General features: G+C 39.4%; 1 protein-coding gene across 1 annotated transcript; it reads left to right on the forward strand.

The window, feature by feature from the left end:
- The first annotated feature begins 49 nt into the window (after nt 1-49).
- On the forward strand, nt 50-24,071 carry fbxl6 (F-box and leucine-rich repeat protein 6). Its single transcript, XM_066716099.1, has 10 exons — nt 50-271; nt 783-1,377; nt 1,989-2,147; nt 2,986-3,049; nt 16,595-16,726; nt 20,296-20,403; nt 20,928-21,041; nt 21,676-21,907; nt 22,390-22,630; nt 23,207-24,071. Exons 2-10 carry the CDS (start codon nt 785-787, stop codon nt 23,334-23,336), a joined length of 1,773 nt encoding a protein of 590 aa, XP_066572196.1. The 5' UTR covers nt 50-271; nt 783-784; the 3' UTR covers nt 23,337-24,071.
- Nucleotides 24,072-24,689: the final 618 nt, after the last annotated feature.

Consider the following 24,689-nt stretch of genomic DNA (forward strand, 5'->3'; position numbering starts at 1 on the left):
GGCTAAACCAGTAGCCAATGGCATTATCCCTTCTTTCAGTTCCAATGCTTTCTGGGAATGCAGATTACAGGAAGTGTGTACAATTTAAACGGTCTATTGAGTAAGCTGTAGTAGAATTCACAACTGGGTTTTGACCCGTAAGGTTTAAGAAATGAATAATTTTTCAATATAAAATTATCCTTGAGTGACTATATCACACCTCAAGTATTTTAAATGGGCTTTGCTTTGCAGGAAACTCAACAATTGAACACATAAGCTATTGATTGGGGAGGTCAGTAATTATATGTATTTGTTCTTTTTGCATGCTATGCACAACGAAAGGTATTGCAAACTACGTTATTTATTCTTAAAATGTTTTAGGGATAACGTATACGAATATAAATATTACCAATTTATTGAGGTCATCGTGTATCTTACAAAACTAAATATGTTCGATTTATTCGATGCACAACAATGCATTAGTCACGTCAACTGTTTTAACCCGCTGTAGTTCATTTTTGTTTTCTGTTTTTGTTGTATTTTTTTTTTCTGAATAAAATGTAGATTGTGTCAATGTATCATTTAGCTTTACGTGCAGAATCTGTCCTTGTAACTATCCACATTTACTAGAAAACTTAACGTGTATTTTATTGTTTTCATTGAACTGTTTTAAATATAATTCATACAGAGATGTGTTATATAAAATGATTTTCGATTTGTTAGTCGTCGTTGTTGTTACGCTATATAGATACAGCCTATTGTTTTTATTCATTTAATTAAAGATATACTATTTTGATTTGCAGCGATGGAAAATTATTTTCAAAATGTAACAAATGTTCAAGCAGATCTGAAGGCAGAGCATGAAGATCTACCCATCTCATCAGACCTTGCTCTAAAGACTGCAGAAACCGAAAGTGTATCTGGCCCTGGTAGTCCTGCCAGACCGGGGATGTCTCGGGAAATAAACTTTGGAGAGGGGAAAAATAAATCTAGCCGGAAACGAAAGTCTAAATCCATTCAAGAGGTCAGGAAGAAAAGGAAGAAAATGAAGAAAATATGCAAGACACCCAGGCTAGGTTATACCGTGCAAGAAGGAGAGGACATGTTGCTTATCATCTCCAACGTGGACCAGTATGACAGTAAGTGGGTGCCAATTAAAAAGCCAACAAAGAAACAGAAGAAAGCCTATAAGGGCGGTAGCAAACTCAACGTCACCAGAAGGAAGCGGCAGAAATCGGATTCCAGGTTACAAGAGGGAGACACTACTCGTGTTGTGCAGTGTTCAGGGGCTGGATCTGATGACCGCGACAGATGGGGTCAAACGATACCGGTGGAAATCTTAGTGAAAATATTTCAACTTGTGGTTCATCAGGATGGAGCCATACCTTTTCTGTGCAGGTAAGATCTCCTTACACAAATGTATTTGTAAATGCATAGTGTGGTTTCTTTTAACTGTTTACAAGGATACAGCTTTTTCTTTTCCTTTTATTTCTCAGTCTTGCCCCCAACTGACTTCCTGTAGTTCTGCCACCTCATTTGTATATGTGTTTTGTTTTGGTTACATTTTCATTTTGCATTTCATCTGAAAACATTCCACAAGGCAAAATCTTGGCATTCATTCACAACACATCATCAGCTCACCACGTAATTATAATACATTGCTATCAGCAATACAGTGCCATTCCACATTAAGAATGATTAGAGGTCAAGCCTGTGTGTCTAGTTGATAATCAAATGCCCAGTAATGTCTTATAGTAATCGTTTAATCAAATTTGCTTCATTTGTTGTGTGTACATCTATATTTCTTAAATTCTGCATTATGTAACTGTTTCTTGTACATTTGTAATGCAAGAATGGTTTTGTGTTTAAATTTGCTATGGATAAAGCCCAATAAAAAATAGATATAATTAAGATCTTGCAGACTGTCAAAGCCTGGCTGTTTTGTTTGTGTGTGTGTGTGTGTATTTTTTTTTTTTTTTTTGTCCTTCAGTTTAATGTTTGTATTGCAGGGTGTCCAGAGTGTGCCAGTTATGGAATGGTGCATCGGCTAATCCAGTTCTGTGGCGCAATGTAACAGTTAGCTACTGCTGGATTGAACCTGGTAAGATACAGTTACCAAAAATGGAATTGAGGATCAAGAACACTGTAAACTGGCTAGCTCAGAACAGGTCAGTATTGTGGGTGCAAACTAAATGATTCATAACACTAAAAGAGGTAATCCCTTCTTCTAAAAATTGGTATCATGTTTTCTGCAAAAGATAGACTAAGCCAACCAAGTATTATGTTTTTTCAACCAATGCAAAAACACAGAACAATTATTGCAAAGCTGTTACTAATAACCTTTGCATTTATTTGTATCGTATACATTTTTGTAGAAAATATGTTTCAAAGTACATACTTCTATTTTTGGCAAATTGTATTTGGAAGTTAGGTTTAATTTAGATTTAAATGTGCAACAGTAGGTTTTATCTGAAGTCTAAACTATAAAGATATTTTCTGGGAGAGAGAATTGGCTGATACTAAATTGTTACTTATCAGTGTCATATAAAACATAGCTTGCAAGTGTTTCTGCCTTCATTGTACAGAGATTTGTTCACTTAACAATCAATTCGGAAAGTCTTAACATAAACGAAAGATATTTGGTCGTGATCCCAAGGTTATTCAAATTCTTAGTCTAAGTCCAATTTATATGACCTAGCTGGTTATGTAAAAACTTGTGACTGTGGAAATTTCCAAAACTTCTGTAACTCTTCACTCTTTATTATTAGCACATTCCTCTGTTCCTCAAGAGAACATATTGCAAAATCGGCAAGGATGCACACCCATAATTATTAGAACCAAATGGAACACAATGAAATACAGAACACACTCAAGGTCAGATAATGCAATTCTTAGTACAGAGAAGACTTACACTCAAAACAATTCATTTGACTTTTTCATTTTATAGCATTTTGTGTTTAAAAAAAAGTTCTGTGGAAATGCCTAATTGATTTTTGATTTGTAAAGGTTTTCCCAGCTCAGAGAGTTTTCGCTTTGCCATTGGAAAAAGCATGTGAACTATGTTATGGAGGTATGTTAAACAGACTTGGGGTCAAATGCAAGTGCTTTTGCATTGAGATTGAACTAAATACTTATTTTGAAGTATTTGTGTTTTCATTTAATATTTGGAAATTCAGAACAATGTGTAAATTGTATCTGAATTCATGAATAATCTTGAATAGTGTTTTGAATGTTAATGTAGAAGTGTTAAATTCCTATTTTTTTATTTCTGAGACATGCACTCTATCTTATGAAAATCACCTATTAATGATATTTTAAAACCTTTGATGTACAGAGGAAGGATTAATTTTTTTACATTACATTATAACATTTACATTAATCGTATGCTTTCTTTGGAGTGAACCATTGGATATAACATCTTAAAACATTAGATCAGAAACTTTCTATAAATACTCAGGATATATAGTATTATATAGTATATAGTTAGCTTATATAGTGCCTTATAAAAGTATTCAGACCCTTCCTATGGTGTCCCATTTTGTGAAATTAAAAATGATGTGTACACATTTTTTTCAACTTAATATTTTGTTTAGAACTTGAATGCCCAAACAGAAGACAATTAAGGGTACAATAAATTACAAAAAATGTCAGTAAAAACTACATTGAAATAAAATGAAATCTGTTGATTGCATAAGTATTCAGACCTGTGAACTCATGATTCACTCATTAGGGAAGCACCTTGGCAGCAATTACAGTATCACATTGTTTGGGTAAGTCTCTACACACTTAGCTCCTTTCACATTCCATTTGGCAGATTTGCTCAAGTTCTGTCAAATTACTTGGGGATCGCTTGTGGACAGCAGTCTTCAAGGCTCTCCATAGATTCTCAATAGAATTCAAGTCAGGACTTTGCCTGTGTCACTCACTGTCTTATTCTTTCTTACAAGTTTAGCCAGGGGCTAGTGCTTTGGATCATTGTCCTGCTTAAAGGTGAAATATTAGATCTTTAACAGATTATATTAATGGTAGCACTGTGTAGTAGTGGTTTGGGCTCTGTACTCATTACTGGAAGGTTGTGGGTTCAAATCCCAGTAAAACTCCAGTAAAATACCCAGCTGTATAAATGGGTATAAATGGCCCTGGATAAGGGCGTCTGCTAAATGACTTAAATAAGCAATAGTAACAATAATTAATAAATAAGTAATAATAAACAATAATTAAATGTAATACTCCAGTATTTCCCTGTACTTTACTCCATCCATTTTTCCTTAAATACTAACAAGCTTTCCAGGCCCTGCTGAGGAGAAACATCCCTATAGCATAGTGCTACCAGCACCATGCTTAACTGTAGGGGTGGTGTTGATTTGGAGATGTGCTGTATCTGGTCAAAATGCTTGGCATTTAGACCAAAATGTTCCAATTTGGTCTCATCTGATCACAACACCCTTTGCCACATTTTTTCAAGATCATTCAGGTGCTTTGTTTCAAACTCCATGTGGGCTTTGAGCTATTGAACTCTGTAGCTCTTTCAAAGTTGTCATTGGCTTCTCTCACTAGTTTTCTTCATGTCCAGCTGATCAATTTGGAGGGACAGCCACTACTGGTCAAAAGTTTTAGAACACCCCCATTTTCCCAGTTTTTATTAGTGCAGTGAATAACCTGAAATGGTACGCAGTTAACTGCCAGAGGTTTAAAAAAAAAAGTTTAGGTTACCAAAAACTGAAAAATAATGTACGTTCCAGAGTTATATACTGTGTTACTACACCCTATTAAGCATGATTTGGCAGTGTTACACACAGCTCCTGTTCATAGAAGTTACATTGTATTCCTATAATGCACACATTGTTTGAAAGCTTATTTTCTTAGCTACCAGCACATTTAATTCTCAGACACATCCAATTTACAGTTTCCGTGTAGCCCGCCGTCATTCATAGCCTGGGGGCTAAACACGCAGTCTGCTCCGGGGAGGTTCTATCAAACAGAGAAGTTCAAATCCAATTACGTAAAATCGTTGTGTATTAGTATGCTGTAAACAGTTTTCCATCTTGACGTTTTGAGCTCTCTACAGGTGTGTGTTGCTTCTACCAAAACGTGAATGTTCTTATTTTGATTAGTATACTCTGGTTCCAGAATGTCATAATTGTCAATATTTTCTGAGATTTTGTTTTCTTACTCATAAGAAATAAGAACATAAGAAAGTTTACAAATGAGAGGAGGCCGCTCAACTAATCGTACTTGTTTGGTGTCTATTAGTAACCAAGTGATCCAAGGATCCTATCTAGTCTATTTTTAAATGTTCCCACATTTTCAGCTTCAACCACATCGCTGGGGAGTTTGTTCAGATTGTGACGCCTCTCTGTATGAAGAAGTGTCTCCTGTTTTCCATCTTCAATGCCTTGAAGCCCAATTTCCATTTGTGTCCCAGGGTGCGTGTGTCCCTGCTGATCTGGAAAAGCTCCTCTGGTTTGATATGATCGATGCCTTTCATGATTTTGAAGACTTGGATCAAGTCCCCACGTAGTCTTCTCTGTTCCAGGGTGAAAAGGTTCAGTTCCCTCAGTCTCTCAGTAGGACATTCCCTTCAGACCTGGAATAAGTCTGGTTGCTCTCCTCTCTAGAGCCTCTAGAGCAGCAATATCTTTCTTGAAGTGTGGAGCCCAGAACTGAACACAGTATTCCAGATGAGCTCTTACTAGTGCATTGTACAGTCTGAACATTACTGCCCTTGTTTTTTTATGTCTTGTCAAAGACGGAAACTGCAGGAATCCCTCAGGTTGTGTGCAGCGTAGAGAGTAACATGACCCCTCCCCTCGGGTTGGTTCGAGCAGTCAGTCACCTGTGTGTAGGATGGACGAAGGAGGTGAACCCCTGGAACTTTTTCTCCAGTCGAAAGAGACGAAGTCTGCAGTATGGGAATTTTTCAGGTATCGAAAACATTCAGACGGCCGTGGCTCGGAGGAGGAAGGACATCCAACTTGTAAGATGTGTTTAAGAAGAGTGGCTGCTAGAGGAGGCAATACGTCAAATATGATATCCCATCTACGGGAGCACCTCCCGTCACTCTTGGCTAGATTCAAGGTAACGCTGTCTTGAAATGAACATTTGCAACAAGCTAAGAGTTAGCGTGTTTAGCACTGGTGAAATAAATACTATTGGCAGATAACATGGCTAATTAAATAGATAACATCAGCTACTTTCCCCTCTCACGTTACTTCACAGAGCAGGGAAGAGCAGAGTACTGCGTTTCTGCGATTTAGTACAATTATTAAATGTAGCTGGTATCAGGTCTATAGTTTTAAGTCTTCCACCATTGTGTACATCTGTTCAAAATCACGGCATAAAAAATAAAAAAAATAAACTGCTGGCTCTCTGGTGTCTTTGCCAGTGTTTATGTTGTACGGAGAGAGACCACATGTCTGTGTGTCTTGCTACGTTGCCACACACACACACACACAATGTCTCTTTATCCCAGCCACCAGTGTGCCCTCAGAGAGGGTGTTCAGTTCTAGTGGACACAGCCTAGTACCTCACCGCTCCAAACTTAATCCAGGAAAGGTGAACATGCTCACATTCTTGCATCATAACTTGGACTGAAAGAGAAATGTGTAGAAAGTGAGCATGTCTCCAAAAACCATGTTGAGCTGCAGGTTTAGGCTCACTTCGATGACTGCATTTTTTATTATTCAGAAGGGTGTTTTTTTGTTTTTTTTGTTTTACAGAAAATAATTCAATTATTTATGTTCTAATTATTGTTGAGCTGCAGGTTTAGGCTCACTTAAGGGACTGCATTTAATTTAATAAAGATAATTCAGTTATTTATTTAATTTAATTATTTAACCTGATATACATGTTTACTACTGTTCCAAATATTCTGTATGTTGCTTAAAAGTAAAATATATTGTGTTCAGTGGAAAAAAGTTGTTTTTTACCCAGACATTTAAAAAGAACACATTTTAGAACTGTAACCGCAATACCATGATACCATGAAACTGTGATATTTTTGCTTAAGGTTATCGTACCGTCAAAATCTCATACCAGCCCATGCCTACTTGTCCACATTGAATTTCATCTGCCAGGTGTCGGCCCACAACTGAATATTATCTAAGTCCCTTTGAATAGCCTGTGCTGCCGAGATTGCTGAGCCACCTATTTTAATATCATCTGCAAATTTGACAAGTTTGCTAACTATCCCAGATTCCAGATGATTAATATAGATTAGAAAAAGCACAGGCCCTAAAACTGAACCCTGTGGAACTCCACTAACAACCTCACTCCAGTTAGAAGCAACTCCTCAAATCAACACCCTCCGTTTTCCTATACACCAACCAGTTCATAATCTACTTACATTACCCTGAATGCCTACAGCTTCTAATTTTAGGATCAGTCTTTGGTGTGGAACCTTATCAAAAGCTTTTTGAAAATCTAAATCTCATATCATTTGCTTTCACGTAATCTACAACTGCAGTTGCATGTTCAAAGAACTCTAATATATTAGTAAGACATGATCTGCCTCGTCTAAACCCATGTTGGCTATGTCCAAGAATGTTTTTCATTAAGGTGCTCCTCTATTTTCTGTCTAATCATTTTTTCCAACATTTTACAAGTAATGCAGGTGAGACTGATGGGTCTGTAATTTTCTGGCTCAGTTTTGTCCCCTTTCTTGTGGATTGGTATGACATTTGCTGTCTTCCAGTCAGTTGGCACATCCCCTGTTCTAAGTGTCATTTGGAATATTTGAGTTTAAATAATTTCCCTCAAGTACTCTTGGAAATATACCATCTGTCTGGCCCAGGTGATTTGTTTGTTTTTAATTCTGCTAGTCCCTTTAGTACCCCCTCCTCATTTATCCTGATCTCTCTTAGGGTTTGACTGGACTGGTTATTATCCTGTGGCATGTTATCCATTTTTTTATTTTGTAAAAACCTCTGTGAAATACTCATTTAGAACATTTGCCACGTCTTGTTTGTTTTCCAAGATACTTCAATTTTTGCCCTTTAGCTGTTTCACTTCCCTCTTTATTGACCTTGCTGTTGTAGTATTGAAAAAAGGTATTTGCATTAGTTTCAGTCTAACAGTCTTGTCTAACAGTCCAGTCTAACTCTTCTAAGTGCCGCCTCATACCTTTTAAGGTTTGCTTTTCTAAAATTGCACACCATTGTTTTAGACTTGGTCCTTGTTTTTTGAAAGTATGCCTCAAAGCTAACCATATTGTGATCACAGGTTGCCATTGGTTCTCTAACTAGTGTCCCTCTGACTCTGTCTTGCTCATTTGAAAAGATTAAATCAATGCATGCGCTCTCTCTGGTTGGTCCCCTGACAAATTGAGTTAGAAAGCATTCATTTATCATCTCAACCATTTCTATTTCTGCTTCTGTAGTCCCAACTGGGCTTTCCCAGTCTATGTTTGGGGAAATTGAAATGCCCCATTATAACAGCTACATCCTTGCTACATGCAGTCCTGATTACATTATACAATGCAACATCTGTCTGAATTGGGTGGTCTGTAACACACTCCTACCACTAATCCTCCAGATCTTTTATTCAACCCACAAAGACCCTGTTTCATTAATAGGCTCTAATTTGAGTTCTTCTGCCTTAATGTCATTACTGACATAATGCTACCCCACCACCTCTTCGATTTTGCCTGTCTGTTCTAAACTGTGTGTATCATTTCAACTTGTATTCATCCCCATCATTTTCTGTCATTCCTACAACATCATAGTAGCACTGTGGCTTCTAGGTCTACCATCTTGTTCCTTATACTCCTGGCATTGAGGTACAAACATTTCAGAACTTTCCTACTAGCAGATTCCCTTTGTTTTCTTTCCTTAGTGGAACATCTACCATTGTCAGAGCTCCCTGCCCCCCTGTTCCCTAGTTTAAAAGATTCTCTGCACATACGCTCTCCCAATGCATTATCCCCCCTTGTGTTTAGATGTAGACTGTCCAGTTTGTATAGGTCTGTAAATAGTTTAATTAAATTAAAGGATATTTTTTTTGGCTAAACTACGGTGGGTCTGAAAGGGGCGGAGAAGCGGGTTGATGATGAAATACAGTGAGATGGGGACGTGGACGTTCACTACTACTGAGTTTAGGCAATACTATTCATGCTATTTCAAGTCGTTCACGTTGTCTGGCAAACCTGTTCGCTGCAAACCCAACGCATTGTACATCATGCGTCTCTCTCTCTGTGTGTGAGTGTGTGTGAGAGAGAGAGAGAGAGAGAGAGAGAGAGAGACTTTTGACTTTTATCAGACTTTATTGTCTGTTTGCAACACGCAATAATTAATACAAAAGAAAATAAAAAAATTAAAAATAGTGTTCCCCTTTGTTTGTCTCCCCCCAACAAACATTAACTCCGCCACTGATCTGTACACTTTTAAAGAAAGCAACCCAATACACACAACAAAACAACCATCAAATACTAAACCCTATAAATGAATTACATAATAAAAACCAACTCCCCGTCAAACAATTCACAAAGGGCATCATTAATACACCAGACCTGTTAAAATCTCTCCAAATCATTCATCAGCCTGTAATAGTTAAACTCTAGTCTGACTCTGCACTTGTCCAGCATGGCAAACACTCACTGCATCCTCACTGCCCTCCCCACACACTCTGTTCTTCCTAGTCTTCTAGACGGCCATTTTGACCTGGCCCAGCAAGAAGTTTACCAGCTGGTCCACATGTTTGGTCTTTCTGGTGTATCTTGCCACAAAAATAAAAACCTTTGTGTTAAAAATCAGGTTAAGATCAGTAAAAAGACGAGTTAAAAGACTAAAAATGGGTGACAACCGAGAGCATGTGCTAAAACGGTAAAACACGGTCTCTCTCTGAGCACAGAATGGGCAGGCGTCGGACACAGCAGGGTCAAGAACAGTAATAAAAGAATTGACAGCAATAATGGTGTGTAACACCCTCCACTGCAGATCGCCAGCTCTCTTATTGAGGGGGGGCTTGTACAGGCTTCTCCAGGTGGGCGCAGTGTCTTCCCCCAGCCCCAGCTGACTCTCCAAGGTGTATCAGGGAGGGAGGAGAGCTGGCCCTGGTGCTGCACCTTCACAAATACCAAAGGGGGCCAGCAGTATCAGTGATAGCAGGGGATACACACAGGCTAGGGAACGACGGTGGTGTATCGGGGAGGGGGCGCCCCTGAAACAGATCCTCCAGGAGCAGCAGTCCCCCCAGGGGGAGGGCGGCACGCAGCTGGAGCAGATATCGCTCCACACAGCGCAGTGAATGCAGCCCCAGTGCACCACGCAGATGCTCTGCACTCAGCCAGCTGCCCTGCTGCAGATCTAGCAGGTGGACCAGCTTGGTGAGCCCGGCGCCAACCAGCAGGCGGATGAAGGCGGGGGAGCTCCTCCAGGAGCCCCTGCAGCGTGAAGGACCTCTCCTCTTTCTCGGCCTTCAGCTGGCCCCAGGCCTTCAGCAGGCTACGGTGGAAACTGGGAAGTGCCGACAGGTCCAGTCTGCTACAGTCCATCAGAAACAGAGCTGTATCCAGCTGGAGCGCTGGATACAAGAGACATTAATAATATTGTGTATTCTGTGAATAATTAATGGCAGAGATTGTTTTAGCAGTTTAGTGGGTATAGGGTCTAGTGCGCAGGTTGTTGTTTTCATTTTAGTAATTAAGGAGACCAATTCCTGGTGATTTACTACGGTAAATGAGTCCAAGGTAGGCAGGGGCTGTGAAGGACTGCATGTGTTGGCTGCATCTGTGTATGTTTCCTGTTCTATCTGTTTTCTAATGCTGTTAACTTTGCTATTGAAATGATCCATGAAGTCACTACAGGTAAAATTGGGGGGGATAACCTCTGAAGGCTTTACCTGCTGGTTAGTAAGTGTCGCTATTGTATTAAAAAGAAAACACGGGTTATAGTAGGCAGACCTAGCAGAGGACAGGTCCTGCTTGTATCTTATTATACTGTCATTCCATGCCATGTGAAGACCTCTAGTTTTGTTTCTCTCCATTTACGCTCACATCTACGGCATTCTGTTTTAAGTGAGCGAGTGTGTTCGTCAAACCACGGTGAGTGTTTTGTTGGTTTTATTTGTCGTGTCCTTAATGGGGCTACTGTATCTAAAGCAGTGCTTAGTGTATTGCTGAAATTATTTAATAATTCATCTGCAGATCCTGTTTTGATAAAGCTAGCATTTGGCAACAGGGTAGTGAATTTATGAATAGCAGTGGGATTTAGGCAGCGAGTTTCTATATTCCTCTCCTGTGTGTCTAATTCTACTCCAGGAAGCTCAAATGTAATAAGGCAGTGGTTGGAAATCGTCTGGTTTTTGGGTGATATTATTAGGTTGTGAATCTGTACCCCACGGGTAATAACTAGATCTAGTATGTGATTGTGACGATGTGTGGGTCCAGACACATGCTGATTGAAGCCTACAGACTCCAATAGGGACAAGAAACTAACAGTGAGGGCATCGTTTTTAATGTCAATATGTATGTTAAAGTCCCCCAAAATAATGAGTTTATCATAATGTATGGCTAAGTCAGATAAGAGATTGCTAAATTCAGTCATAAAAAAGGAATAGGGGCCTGGTGGCCTATAAATAGCTATAAGTTGAAGAGGTGGATTAAGCCTAAATTCTACCTGGTGAATTTCAAAGGATGTGAAGCTTTCTAATGGCTTAGTAGACAGGCGCAGGTCTGTGCGGTAGATGGTGGCCAGCCCCCCCCCGCGGCCTGTTACATGGGCCTTCTGGCAGTAAGAGAAGTCATTAGGGGAGGCTTCTACTAATGGAATAGTGTCGTCTGGTCTTAAACAAGTCTCAGTCAAGGTGAGCACATCTATGTGTGTGTCAGTTATGGTGTCATTTATTAAGGCTGCTTTGCTAGGTAGTGAGCGGATGTATAAGACAGCAAGCTTATACATGGGAGAAGTAATGTGAGCAGGGAATTTCTGTCTTGTAGTTTTAACTTTTATTAGATTGTTGAAACGAGGGCCCCGAGAGGAAGGAATACATCCAAGCCTATGACAAATTACTGTTTTAATAGGATAACTATTGATTTTGTTTGTATAAGATTTAATCTCAGGACTATGTACTTTATTGGATGCCCCCAGGCAGGGATCTAGGATCGGAGTGAGGCTATGCTGGGAGTTACAGGCAGACTGCAGTGTAGGACTGCGAGCCTGCAGCCTGACCGGTGCTCTGAAGAGTCACGTTTTTAAACAACTAGGTATATTATCAGATAACATTAGCGCTCCTCTCCAGCTCGGATGGAGCCCATCTCTTCTGTATAAGCCAGGCCTTTCCCAAAAACAATCCCAATTGTTTACAAAAACTAAATTATTTGATGCACACCAGCTTGTCAACCAGCTATTTAGAGAGGACAGCCTGCTGAAGGCCTCATCCCCTCTGTGTAATGTTGGTAGCGGGCCAGAGACAATTATATTCTGACATCGTTTTTTCGCTGTTTTGCATAGCGATGTAAAATTTATTTTTTAAATCTCTGATTGTCTATGTCTAATATCGTTAGTGCCAGCACTTCAGAGGCGCAGAGACTCCTAGTCATGTCTGCACGTCCGCTGTCTCACTCGATCGCTCACTCGATCAGCCCAGTATTCAAACCCAATAACTTGGAGACTGCCAAAACATCCCTGATCAGAAAAATGTTCTCAAAAATTGACCTGCCAGGTACACAGTACGTCTGGTCAGAGTGTACCACAGACCCCATAACCACCTGGCGCCTCGGCCAAGCCTGGCCCTGCCTCCTCCTCGGCTACACCCTGTGTGTCTATCTGCCCGTCTGCTGGCTGCTGAGGTTGTTCCTCGTCACTAACCACCACCCCGTGCACCGCCTCAACACCATCTCCCCCCGGGCGTCTCGGTCGTCACTATCCCCCGCTGCCTCAACCCCGTCCCCCAGCTGTGCGTCATCGCCTCCGGGCAGCTCTTCCCCCGTCACGGCATCAGTGGTACCATCAGTCCGATCGGCGACTGACTCCTCGGTGTCGCTGCCACTTCCTCCCGCTGTCTGCAGGTTCGCCGGGGCTCGCTCTCTGTCTGCCCGCTGCCGCTGTGGCTGCGGGCCGGTGTCTCTATTCCTCCCCGCGTCACCCCGCTCCTCCTCCCGCTCCCTGTCCTGCTCGGGACAGTTCCTTACGACATGCCCCTCGCTCCCACACCTGAAACACTTCATGGACTCCGAAGTAGCAAACACGACGTAGTCGGTATTGTCGATCTTAAATTTCAAAATGACATTAAGATCCTCATTGATGTTATTGAGGATCATATACAGCTGCCTTCGGAAGGACACGACGTGTTTCAGTTGCGGGGCTTTGCAGCCCAGCGGGACCCTCTTAATGCCGGACATCAGCTGCCCGTGCCGCGCCAGCACTCTCTCCAGCAGCTCGGTGCGGATGAACGGAGGGACGTTAGACAGCGTCACCTTCCGGGCAGGAGCAGCGAGCGGCAACACCGGGGTGAAAGTGTCGTCTAACACTATGCCATTAGCCACTAGCTGATTGACCAGATCAGTGGTTTTTAAGAAAATAACAATGGCACCACTCATCCGGGAGGCAGACTTGATATTTTCACACCCTACTACCTCCCCAACCGCTAGCACACACTGACCCCCCCGACCCGGCCATCCTGGCTGGGAAGAACTACTGGTACTCCCCCCTCCCCTCCCCTGTTCCCCCACAATAAGAAAAACACTGAAAACTGAAGACAATATAAACAAACTGAAAAAATGTCACGCAGCAATGATGCAGTGACACATATGGAACTGGCTGGTGCTTATTCTGCTCAGTGATATTCTTGGTTGTTGCATGGTGGGGCTAAGGTGGGGCTAACTCGATTCTTGGTGGGGCTGTAGCCCAACCAAGCCATACCCTGCTGCCACCCCTGTCTGATAAGATGCAAGTTCTGGTTCTATTTCCGCTCAGTCTTATGGATTCCGTCTCCTTGGTTTCTTCTTCCAGGTTGTTCCACTCCAAATTTTGCCAATCCGAATTGTACCACTCCAAATTGCTAGTTTTAACTTAACTTTCTGTTTTTATACATTTTAGACGGTCCAATGGTTGTTTTAGGGAATGCTCTTTCTTTTAAGACTAAACATGGCTTATTTATGTTTTGGTTCTGAGGTAGAATTACTTAAGTATCATTAAGTTAGTGTTAAGTCACCTTTAATTGTTTGTTATGGAAGTGTAACACTTCTGTTACTAGCATGTAGTTTGTATTTGGTTTTTTTGCTCTGGTCTATGGAATATACAGTGAGGGAAACGGCTGATTTTGCCCACTGACAAAGAAATGATCAGTCTGTAATTTTAATGGTATGTGTATTTTAACAGTGAGAGACAGAATAACATCAAAAAAATCCAGAAAAACGCATTTCAAAAAAGTTATAAATTGATTTGCATGTTAATGAGGGAAATAAGTATTTGATCCCTTCGACTTAGTACTTGGTGGCAAAACCCTTGTTGGCAATCACAGAGGTCAGACGTTTCTTGTAGTTGGCCACCAGGTTGGCACACATCTCAGGAGGGATTTTGTCCCACTCCTCTTTGCAGATCCTCTCCAAGTCATTAAGGTTTTGAGGCTGACGTTTGGCAACTCGAACCTTCAGCTCCCTCCACAAATTTTCTATGGGATTAAGGTCTGGAGACTGGCTAGGCCACTCCAGGACCTTAATGTGCTTCTTCTTGAGCCACTCCTTTGTTGCCTTGGCTGTGTGTTTTGGGTCATTGTCATGCTGGAATACCCATCCACGACCCATTTTCAATGCCCTGGCTGAGGGAAGGAGGTTCTCACCCAAGATTTGACAGTACATGGCCCCGTCCATCATCCCTTTGATGCGGTGCACTTGTCCTGTCCCCTTAGCAGAAAAACACCCCCAAAGCATAATGTTTCCACCTCCATGTTTGATGGTGGAGATGGTGTTCTTGGGGTCATTCCTCCTCCTCCAAACACGGCGAGTTGAGCTTGATTTTGGTCTCATCTGACCACAACACTTTCACCCAGTTCTCCTCTGAATCATTCAGATGTTCATTGGCAAACTTCAGACGGGCCTGTACATGTGCTTTCTTGAGCAGGGGGACCTTGCGGGTGCTGCAGGATTTCAGTCCTTCATGGCGTAGTGTGTTACCAATTGTTTTCTTGGTGACTATGGTCCCAGCTGCCTTGAGATCATTAACAAGATCCTCGCGTGTAGTTCTGGGCTGATTCCTCACCGTTCTCATGATCATTGAAACTTCACGAGGTGAGATCTTGCATGGAGCCTCAGACCGAGGGAGACTGACAGTTATTTTGTGTTTCTTCCATTTGCGAACAATCGCACCAACTGTTGTCACCTTCTTACCAAGCTGCTTGGCGATGGTCTTGTAGCCCATTCCAGCCTTGTGTAGGTCTACAATCTTGTCCCTGACATCCTTGGACAGCTCTTTGGTCTTGGCCATGGTGGAGAGTTTGGAATCTGATTGATTGATTGCTTCTGTGGACAGGTGTCTTTTATACAGGTAAAGAACTGAGATTAGGAGCACTCCCTTTAAGAGAGTGCTCCTAATCTCAGCTCGTTACCTGTGTAAAAGACACCTGGGAGCCAGAAATCTTGCTGATTGATAGGGGATCAAATACTTTTTAAATACTGTATAAAGTATTTTGAATGTCTGTGTTTCACAAAAGAAACCTTCAATTGGAATGTGATGCTAGTCTCTGTGGAGACGGGACATGGCAGCCCATTTGTCACTTTGGGGGGGCCTTCCAGCATGGATATTTTATCTGTCGTACTTTGGTGAGAACAGGCCTGTCGTAAAACACAGAACTTCATAGCTGTCTCCTTAAGTCCTTTACCACAATCCTAAGTTTTTCAGTTAGGAAGGTATATGCATTTCTGTATATATTTGCCAAAATAAGGTTTATGATTTATGATTTACAGGTCCCATCTATCCCAGAAGAAAGACCAATGCTCCATAAATCTAAAACCCCCTTCCCTACACCAAGATTTCAACCTCGTGTTGAACTTTCTAATCTCTGCCGGTCACCCCAGCCATGGGGGAGCCTACCTTTTCCTATGTCATTGGTTCCAATGTGGACCTCTAAGAATCAATTATCCTACTGTAACTACCTTCCTCTTCTGGCGGGGGGGGTGGGGGGGGTGCGTACCCTCCCATCAACTACCCTCCCATCAACTACCCTCCCATCACCCTCGGAGCCATCACTGTCCAAGGAAGCCCACAGAGACAGGTTCTTATTCTTAAACCATAAGAACCACTATTATTGCATACAGACAGAGGCCGTTCAACTAATTATGTGACTATTAAATGTAAACTTAATTAATTAGGGTTAGAATACTTATGCAATCATGACTTTTTATTTCACGTTTTATTTTTGCTTTGAATGTGTGGAGAAGTTTGTGTATATAACATTAATTCCTACTTCAAAGTGTCATGACTGCAAGCTTTAAAACAACAACATTTGAAAACTGTGAGAGGGTCTCAATACATTTGTAAGGCACTGTAAACTGCTTTACTGTGGTCTTTTTTTATTTGAATGCAATCTCAAAGCATAATGTAAACTACAGTATGTAATGTACTTGTGAGATAACAACAATTATGCAATTTTCTGAAGGCTTTTGTTGTGTTTAATTGATTAGGTCATTTCTCAGTCTTGTCCCCAACTGACTTCACTTAAACTGACATACTGCTCAGGAGTGACTGCAGAAGTGCTTCAGAACCTTGGAAAGGGGTGTCCTGAGCTAGAAAGCTTAAACCTGCAGTATTCAGAGGTAGGTTTCCAAAATACTACTCCATCATTGAAGAATAGTACTTACTGTACTTAACTGTATAAATTGCAAGTTGTAAAATGTATTATATCTTGAATTGCTTTGTTTAATGTAAATTTGAATAATGTTTGATGCCTTGTACTTAACTGTATTTTTGCACTTTGTATTGTACTTATGTTGTAAATCGCCCTGGATAAGGAGCTTTGAGAAAATATATTTTATAATAAGGTCCCTTTATTATTGTTGTCTAGAAGTGAAAGGGTGAAAAACATTGAATAGAACATTTTCTATAATGATGGAAGCATTTCTGCTTTGCCAAGATCATCCATCCACCTGACAGGTGTGGAATATCAAAAAGTTGTTTAAACAGCATGGTCATTACACAGGTGCACCTTGTGCTGGGGACTATAAAAGGCCACATTAAAATGTGTAGTTTTATCACACAACATGTCTCAAGTTTTGAGGGAGCATGCAATTGTCATGCTGACTGCAGGAATATCCACTAGAACTGTTGCCAAAGAATTTAATGTTCATTTCTCTACCATAAACCGCCTTTTTTTTAAGAATTTGACCGTACATCCAACCAGCCTCGGAAGTGCAGACCATGTGTAACCACTGTAAAGGATGTTGAAAGAATGCTGATGCTAAGATGCAGCCAAAAATTGAATGTACAAATTGCCTTTAATTTATTGTTACAATTATTACTTTAAACTGGAGTGTGGCTTGTTTACTTTGTATCAATATATTTGTACGATATATCAGAATAATAATTGCTGAATAAAGTCCTGCTATCCAATGACACCCATACAACCCACAGCGGTCATGTCTTCTGAAATGAAGATGTGAGTCACCACAATACCTTACTAATACGAATTCAAGATTACTGGTGAGGTTGATCTGCATAAATTCACCTTGAGGCTGTTTCATTTTAAAGAAGATATACAGTATTAAGTTTTAGGCAGATGTGAAAAAATGCTGTACAGTAAGAATGCTTTCAAAAATAGACATGTTAATAGATTATATTTATCAGTTAACTAAATGCAAAGTGAGTCAACAGAAGAAAAATAAATCAAATCCATATTTGGTGTGACCACCCTTTGCCTTCAAAACAACATCAATTCAACCTGCCTAAAACCTTTCCACAGTATTATATCTTAATTAAAGAGATACATGGAAAATGATGCAGGACAGTGCCCTGTCTAAATGCCAAATATTTTTGCACTATTGTTGCAGCAATTGCGTAACCCATTTATTAATTTAAGCTTTGTGTATCACTCCAAGTGCCATAGAGAGAACAGAAGACACAGGAGAAGTGTGTGATAAAGTTTGGGGCACCTCATTGACGTCATACAGTTACCCGGCAACCAAATGGAGTCATCTTGTAAAGTATCTTATTTAGAAAAACTTTAGATGTGTCTTGCCGACTGGCCATCTCCGCAGCGCTTCGTTGTAGCTGAATAAACTCTTTTGGAATTATTTCAGTTAAATTGGGCCCTGAGTATTCCTTGTCTGCCTATCTATTGAGGGGGTCCATTTCTCCCTATCAACAACATGCAATTAAAAAGTTAGAATAGAGAAAAGTATGGTAGATAAGACTAAAAGGGAGAAATCTAATACTCGAGCTTGATGATCAGTATAACGCTACCCCTCAGGGCCATGGCAATTTTGAAAAAAAATAAGTGCAGATAGAGCTCTCTGTTCAGGATTTGAACCGCACACCTCAGGCACTCCATGCGCCCTAATACTGTGTTACCCACTCAGCCATCTAGGCTGATATTGTGATGCAGGCTTAACAATATATTGATTTTTTCAGAGGGTTACGTTACTTGTAATGTGCTCATATACTATACCATTTATGACCGCAACAGGGGAGCGATCATTCAGTGCTAAAACATGTTTTACTCAAAATATATTTTTGACAGAAGCAAGACTTTATGGGCTAGCGCACCTTTGCATAAATAAGGACCTCAAACTAATTTATGATTAAACAGCATGATGAATTCGAGTATCACAACAGGAGATTTGCTTTCACGTGGAAACAGCTGATTCCCAATGAAGACATATTTCTAGCAGGCACACAAATCGAAAGTTGTGCATCCTCACCTGTTTCAATTACAGAACTCCACCAAAATAGATATCTTTGATTGACAAGCACCAGAAACCACGACTAGTTTCCCTGTATAATATCGGTTGATATGATAATCTTCTCCGGATGTGTCCCATTGTGATATGTGGTTGTGAAGCAAAGATATGTTTGAGTCAAAATGACTCGCAAATTTCAGGTATTTAATTTTCAATAGTTCTTCACCCTCATTTTGTCCCCCCCCCTCCCCCAACTCTGCAAATTTCAGGCTATGCCACTGATTGGAGGTGTGATGTTTTTGAGGAATATTGAAATGGTACAAATGTTACTCACAGTTTCTAACTAGATTTTCAAGTTTTAGTTCAATACATTACATTTTCAAGTCCCTCAAAGCATTTTATTTTACAGTAATGTTAATTTGAAACTTGTTGGTCAAAAGTACCTTGTGGTTAATTTTGTTCATGTGTTGGGCTAATTTCTGTTTTACAACTTGAATATAGATGGTCGGAAGACATTGCATTGTTTTGTTTTTTAGATAAGGGTTCAGCTGCAATTATTTGTTTCTTAAGTTCTGCATTTGGGAATACTCAACAAGCCTGCTAGCAGCTTGACTCTTCAACTGGCTGTGGTTTCCTTGGAATTCCTAGGAAAAAAGTAAATGTAAATTGCAAATTGTCCAGTGGTCTGTTTTACCTAATGCTCTTTCTGTTAAGACCAAACCTGGCCTGTACATGTTTTGGTGTTGAGATAGAATTACTTAAGTGTTATTCATTTTAGTTAGCAGAAGCAGCTAGCTAAAGCTTCTGTTACCAGCATGTTGTTTATATTGGAGTTTGTTGCCCTGGTTTATGGAATATGTAATGTATATTGAATGTCTGTGTTTCACAACTCTTTTTGGAGATGGCATTGTAATCATCTTTGTGATTCCTGCTGTGTGCCCATTTGTCAGTGAGGGTTATCAGCATAGAAGTGTTATCTGTCGTGCTTTTGTGAGCATAGGCCTGTATTGTAAAACACAGAGCTTCAAAGCAATTTCTCAATTAGGAAGGTATATACATTTATATATACATTTGCCAAAATAAGGTTATATGATTTACACCACGCCAGCCCAGAACCCTCACATCCAGCTTCTTCACCTGTGGGATCATCTGTGACCAGTCACCTGGTTAGCTGATGATACTGTGGGTTTGCACAACCGAAGAATTTCTGCACAAACTGTCAGAAACCAGCTCAAGGAAGCTCATCTGCATTCTCGTTGTCCTCGCCAGGGTCTTGACCTGACTGCAGTGATGGTGGACATTTCTGCTGCAGTCAGCATGCCAAATTGACTGATTTCCTTATATGAACTTTACCTCCATAAATTCTTTTAAATTGTTGTGTTTATATTTTTGTTCAGTGTACATATAGTTCATGTATTCAGCCATAAATGATCATATAATAAATACAAATGCATATAAAATATAACCTTTATTTTTTCTCTCTTAATTAGGTAAAAATTGAAGGTTTGGTACATTTTTTGGAAGTCTATGGCAGTAAAATTAAAAACCTACTTATCACCTATGGGATAAAAACTGAGAGACTGATCGCTGTTATTTCAGTAAGTTATTCATTATTTTAATACTATGGTGTCCTTTTCTCTTTTATGAGCCCTCTTACATATATGTTTAAAAGAGGAAAATAAGTTCAATGGTCAACATACCTACCCAATTCAAGAAAAGCAGCACAAATATTTTTCACTGACTATTTATATAGCCTAACAATCCAATATTTAGTTGTAATCATACATTATTACACCACTAGGTGAGTTTTGAATAAGTTGCTGCATCAGTCCTTGCAGGATGCACAAGCCCCAAGCTTCAATGGATTGATTGTGTCTTCTCTTTAGTACTTGGCTTTCTCACATAATTATCCCTGGGCTGCTTATTTGAATATGGTAGCTATGCATTTTAGTTTGGGAAACTATTCAATTTAAAGTTTTTACAAGAAACCTTACTTGTATGAAAAACCTGTCTGATTTCGTAATGTTTTATTCCCAGTTTGATATTTTGCCATTTTTTCTATATTATATCACAGGGAGTCTTGCCTAAAATGAAATACTTGACTTTTGTACAATTTCTGTAGAAAAGTTGCTGTCCTGATCTGCAGCTGCTAGAAATTAACACTAGACTGGATAGTGGATTCTGTCATCTTCCAATCTGCATTCAAGTCCTACAGAGTGGTTGCCCTAAATTAAAGGTAATTTTATTTGCAGATAATTATTCTTGAATATTCTACAATAGTAGCAAGCACTGCAGGAAATGTGTAATAACTATGAAATATTGATAGATTAATTTATATTTTTTTCTTCTTCTGTATTGATTTTCATGATTTACAATCCATCCTGCTCTGGAAGATTACTTTAAATTCCATCCACACTGGATGCGACTAACAAAGCTTCTCTGGAGTTTTGCATTTAACACTCTCTCAAGGTTAAACGCAAAACTCCAGAGAAGCTTTTTTCACAAACGTAACAGTACACTTCGGCATCTTGAATAACAGAGGTATTAATGTATGTTCATGAGTAGAACAATAGGTAGTGTTCTAATTTATTTAAGTTAAATCATTAATAAAAAAAGGAAACTCTTCCATGTGAAAAACATATGTATATTTGGTAATACAAATAGCCTGATAATTACAGTAGTTTTAGTAGCTTTTTTTTCCAAGAGTGAATACATATCAGGCTTGTTGGAACTTTGTGGGTATTTCACATCTATCTCTGTTTTCTGTTTTGCTTTTAGATGTTGTCTTACTCTAGATAAAATCTGGTTATGTTGTCTTGTTTTGCTCAAGATGAATGCTGTACTGTTTTAACTTGTGTGTCTTTTTCCAGGTTTTCAGAATGCTTAATGTAACCTTAATGCCCAAAGTGGCCCGCAAAGGTACTGTTTCCACGCAGGGCTTTACCCAGCTAGAGGAACTGTGTTTGGCCACTTCCTCTGTTTCCTTTGTTAAAGACCAGGACCTGTGGGCATTGCTCCATGGCTCAACCCATCTGCGGGTCCTTGATCTTAGAGGATGCTGTCGTATAACCCCTACTATTCTTTCCACCCTGCCCTGTGAAGGTAGATACTATGAAGAATAGAGGCTAATTGAGAGTTATTTGGAGGCTGAGATCTTTGAGGCCAAATTAATGACAGTCAGAGGTCTCTTGTGGTCTGGACATAGCTACTGCAATACAATATGGAACTGGACAAAGCACTAGCCTGTTTAATTTTCATGCTGATCTAGTATCACAGACATGACATTAAAAAAAAAAAAAAAAATCAATAGCAAATTATGTAAAGGGTAATGCCATACTTTGAGTTTTTTCATTTTATTGTATGTTTATTTATTTGTTTATTTATACTATACTTATATATTACAAACTTAACTAAAAAATGATTAAATTAAATAACACAGTTAACAGTGCATGTCAGAGCACAAACCAAGCCATGTAGACCTCCGAGACAGGCAATTAATTTTGATAGATATGTTGTACTTTCAATCCTTCCCCATATATATAAAATAAAATGTTTAATAAATACATATGCTCTCTGGTTTGCAGAGTTGGAGTGTCTATATTGGGGATTGTATTTCAGCAATGACTCCATTATATCATCCAAGAAAGGAATTCATATCCTCACTAAAAAGTGGAATCGAACCCTGCGGGAACTAGATCTCTCTGACCAGCCATTCCCTGGAGAGGACCTTGGTATTGCTGTGGGACACCTGGCATTCGGTGTGGATTGTGATGTGCTGAGGTCATTGAATCTCAGTGGAACGAAGATCACTGCCAGTGCCCTCAGGTAGAGAGCTTTTTCATAAATGTATTGTTGTCCCCTTGTTGTTTTTTTAAGCTTTAGACCTGTCCCTTCATGTGATTTAAAATGCTTCATGTATATTATTCAAATGAAGGCTTGGTTTAAGAAGTCTTATTTTTTATATCATGAAAGGAAGGTCACTGTTTTGTGCTCAATGTTGTTAATTGTTTTGGGATTGTTCAGGTATAAATGCAAATTACAACAACAACAAAAATTAAATGGATTGATATTCTAATAATCATAAATATTAAAGAGCAGCCTTTTTCCTTCTGTTCTTCACCTGTTTGGGAGCTGCAGTGTTTTATTTTTAAAAAACAGGTTAATCTACAAGTGTCAGTAGGTTACCTAACATCGAAATAATAAATTAAAAAGTCAAATTCAGATTTTGTTTTAAAAATCTTTGAATGTAATGTTGAATAATGTTTTTATAACTTATGCAATTAATTTACACTATAACACAAAGTACAATTATGTAAATTTGTAATTTCTTTTTGCCCTTCTTTTGTTTTCTAAATGTGTAACAAATGCTACTCTAAAGTGCAGTTCATTTGTCTTTCTTAGACCTGTCATAGCCCATTGTTCAGAGCTCACCTACTTGAATCTCACATCCTGCCGGTACCTTCCCCGGGGTCTAAAGAAAGTTTATCGCAGCCAAGAAGACATCAAACCTCTACTAGACAAACTCATCTAACTGTTCACAATTAACAGTGTGGCCAAATTGAATCATGTACTGAATTATAATTTTGTATTGCAACTTTGTCATATTCAGAGTAGTTACATCTTAAGACAGTTTGAGTTGCAGCAATTTGTTTTTTCATACTGGGCAGAAAAAACGTAATCAAAAGAGATGGAACAAATGGTGAATACATTAAAACTACTTTCCTAAATGAAAATGTGAAGTTATCCATTAAACCTTTCAGGCTATGGAATTCCAGGACCAAGAATGAGATGAGTGAGTATGGTTTATGGTATTCCCGCACCCCCTTCAGGTCAAGGCTTCAATAAATATCTGCCTGATCTCGTACTCCCAGAAAGGGCATCTCGCATCCTGGTTAAGAACCCCTGTCCTAAATAAATGTATGTTTGTGAAATAAGTATGCAAAAGCATGTGGAATAAAGTGTTATTTTGGTGGGAGGGAAAGTTAGATGTAGCTGTTGGATGTAGGTGAACCTTTTTTATTGTATAATTATATTAAGCAGCAATGTATTTTTTATAGATGTCTGTGTTTATGTGGGACACTTTTGACAGGTACAATGTAACAGTTCTGTTCATTTATGAAAATCTAATAATACGTATTGAATTGTTTGACTCCTTTTAGGTTCTGTATGTAAGTGTGGTTTCTTTGTAAAATTACACAAACTTTGATTTGTATGAAATGTTTCTGTTGAAGTATTTTTTGTATTATTAAAAAAAATGTAATATGGACCTTAAGCTTTTCATCTGAGTATATCTAGTACATTATGCATAAATATTTATTTAGTTTCAGTCAGTTATGATAATTGTGTCTAGTTAAGTAGTAGGTCTTATTTGGTCTATAGAACAAAAAGATGTAGGTTTATTTTTATTGACATAAGTCTTATTTATTTAAAACCATATACAGTGAGGGGAAAAAAGTATTTGATCACCTGCTGATTTTGTACGTTTGCCCACTGATAAAGAAATTATCAGTCTATAATTTTAATGGTAGGTGTATTTTAACAGTGAGAGACAGAATAACAAAAAAAAAAATCCAGAAAAATGCATTTCAAAAAAGTTATAAATTGATTTGCATGTTAATGAGGGAAATAAGTATTTGATCCCTTCGACTTAGTACTTGGTGGCAAAACCCTTGTTGGCAATCACAGAGGTCAGACGATTCTTGTAGCTGGCCACCAGGTTGGCACACATCTCAGGAGGGATTTTGTCCCACTCCTCTTTGCAGATCCTCTCCAAGTCATTAAGGTTTCGAGGCTGACGTTTGGCAACTCGAACCTTCAGCTCCCTCCACAGATTTTCTATGGGATTAAGGTCTGGAGACTGGCTAGGCCACTCCAGGACCTTAAT

The sequence above is a fragment of the Amia ocellicauda genome, chromosome 10 (assembly GCF_036373705.1).
Source record: "Amia ocellicauda isolate fAmiCal2 chromosome 10, fAmiCal2.hap1, whole genome shotgun sequence".
In the NCBI taxonomy this organism is placed as follows: Eukaryota; Metazoa; Chordata; class Actinopteri; order Amiiformes; family Amiidae; genus Amia; species Amia ocellicauda.

What these genes read in the sequence shown, in the direction of transcription:
- fbxl6 (XM_066716099.1), top strand. Translation starts at nt 785, where the DNA reads ATGGAAAATTATTTTCAAAATGTAACAAATGTTCAAGCAGATCTGAAG. An exon ending in AACTGGCTAGCTCAGAACAG is followed by an intron (nt 2,148 to 2,985) that starts GTCAGTATTGTG and finishes TGATTTGTAAAG; the next exon opens with GTTTTCCCAGCTCAGAGAGT. An exon ending in TAAACCTGCAGTATTCAGAG is followed by an intron (nt 16,727 to 20,295) that starts GTAGGTTTCCAA and finishes TCTCTTAATTAG; the next exon opens with GTAAAAATTGAAGGTTTGGT.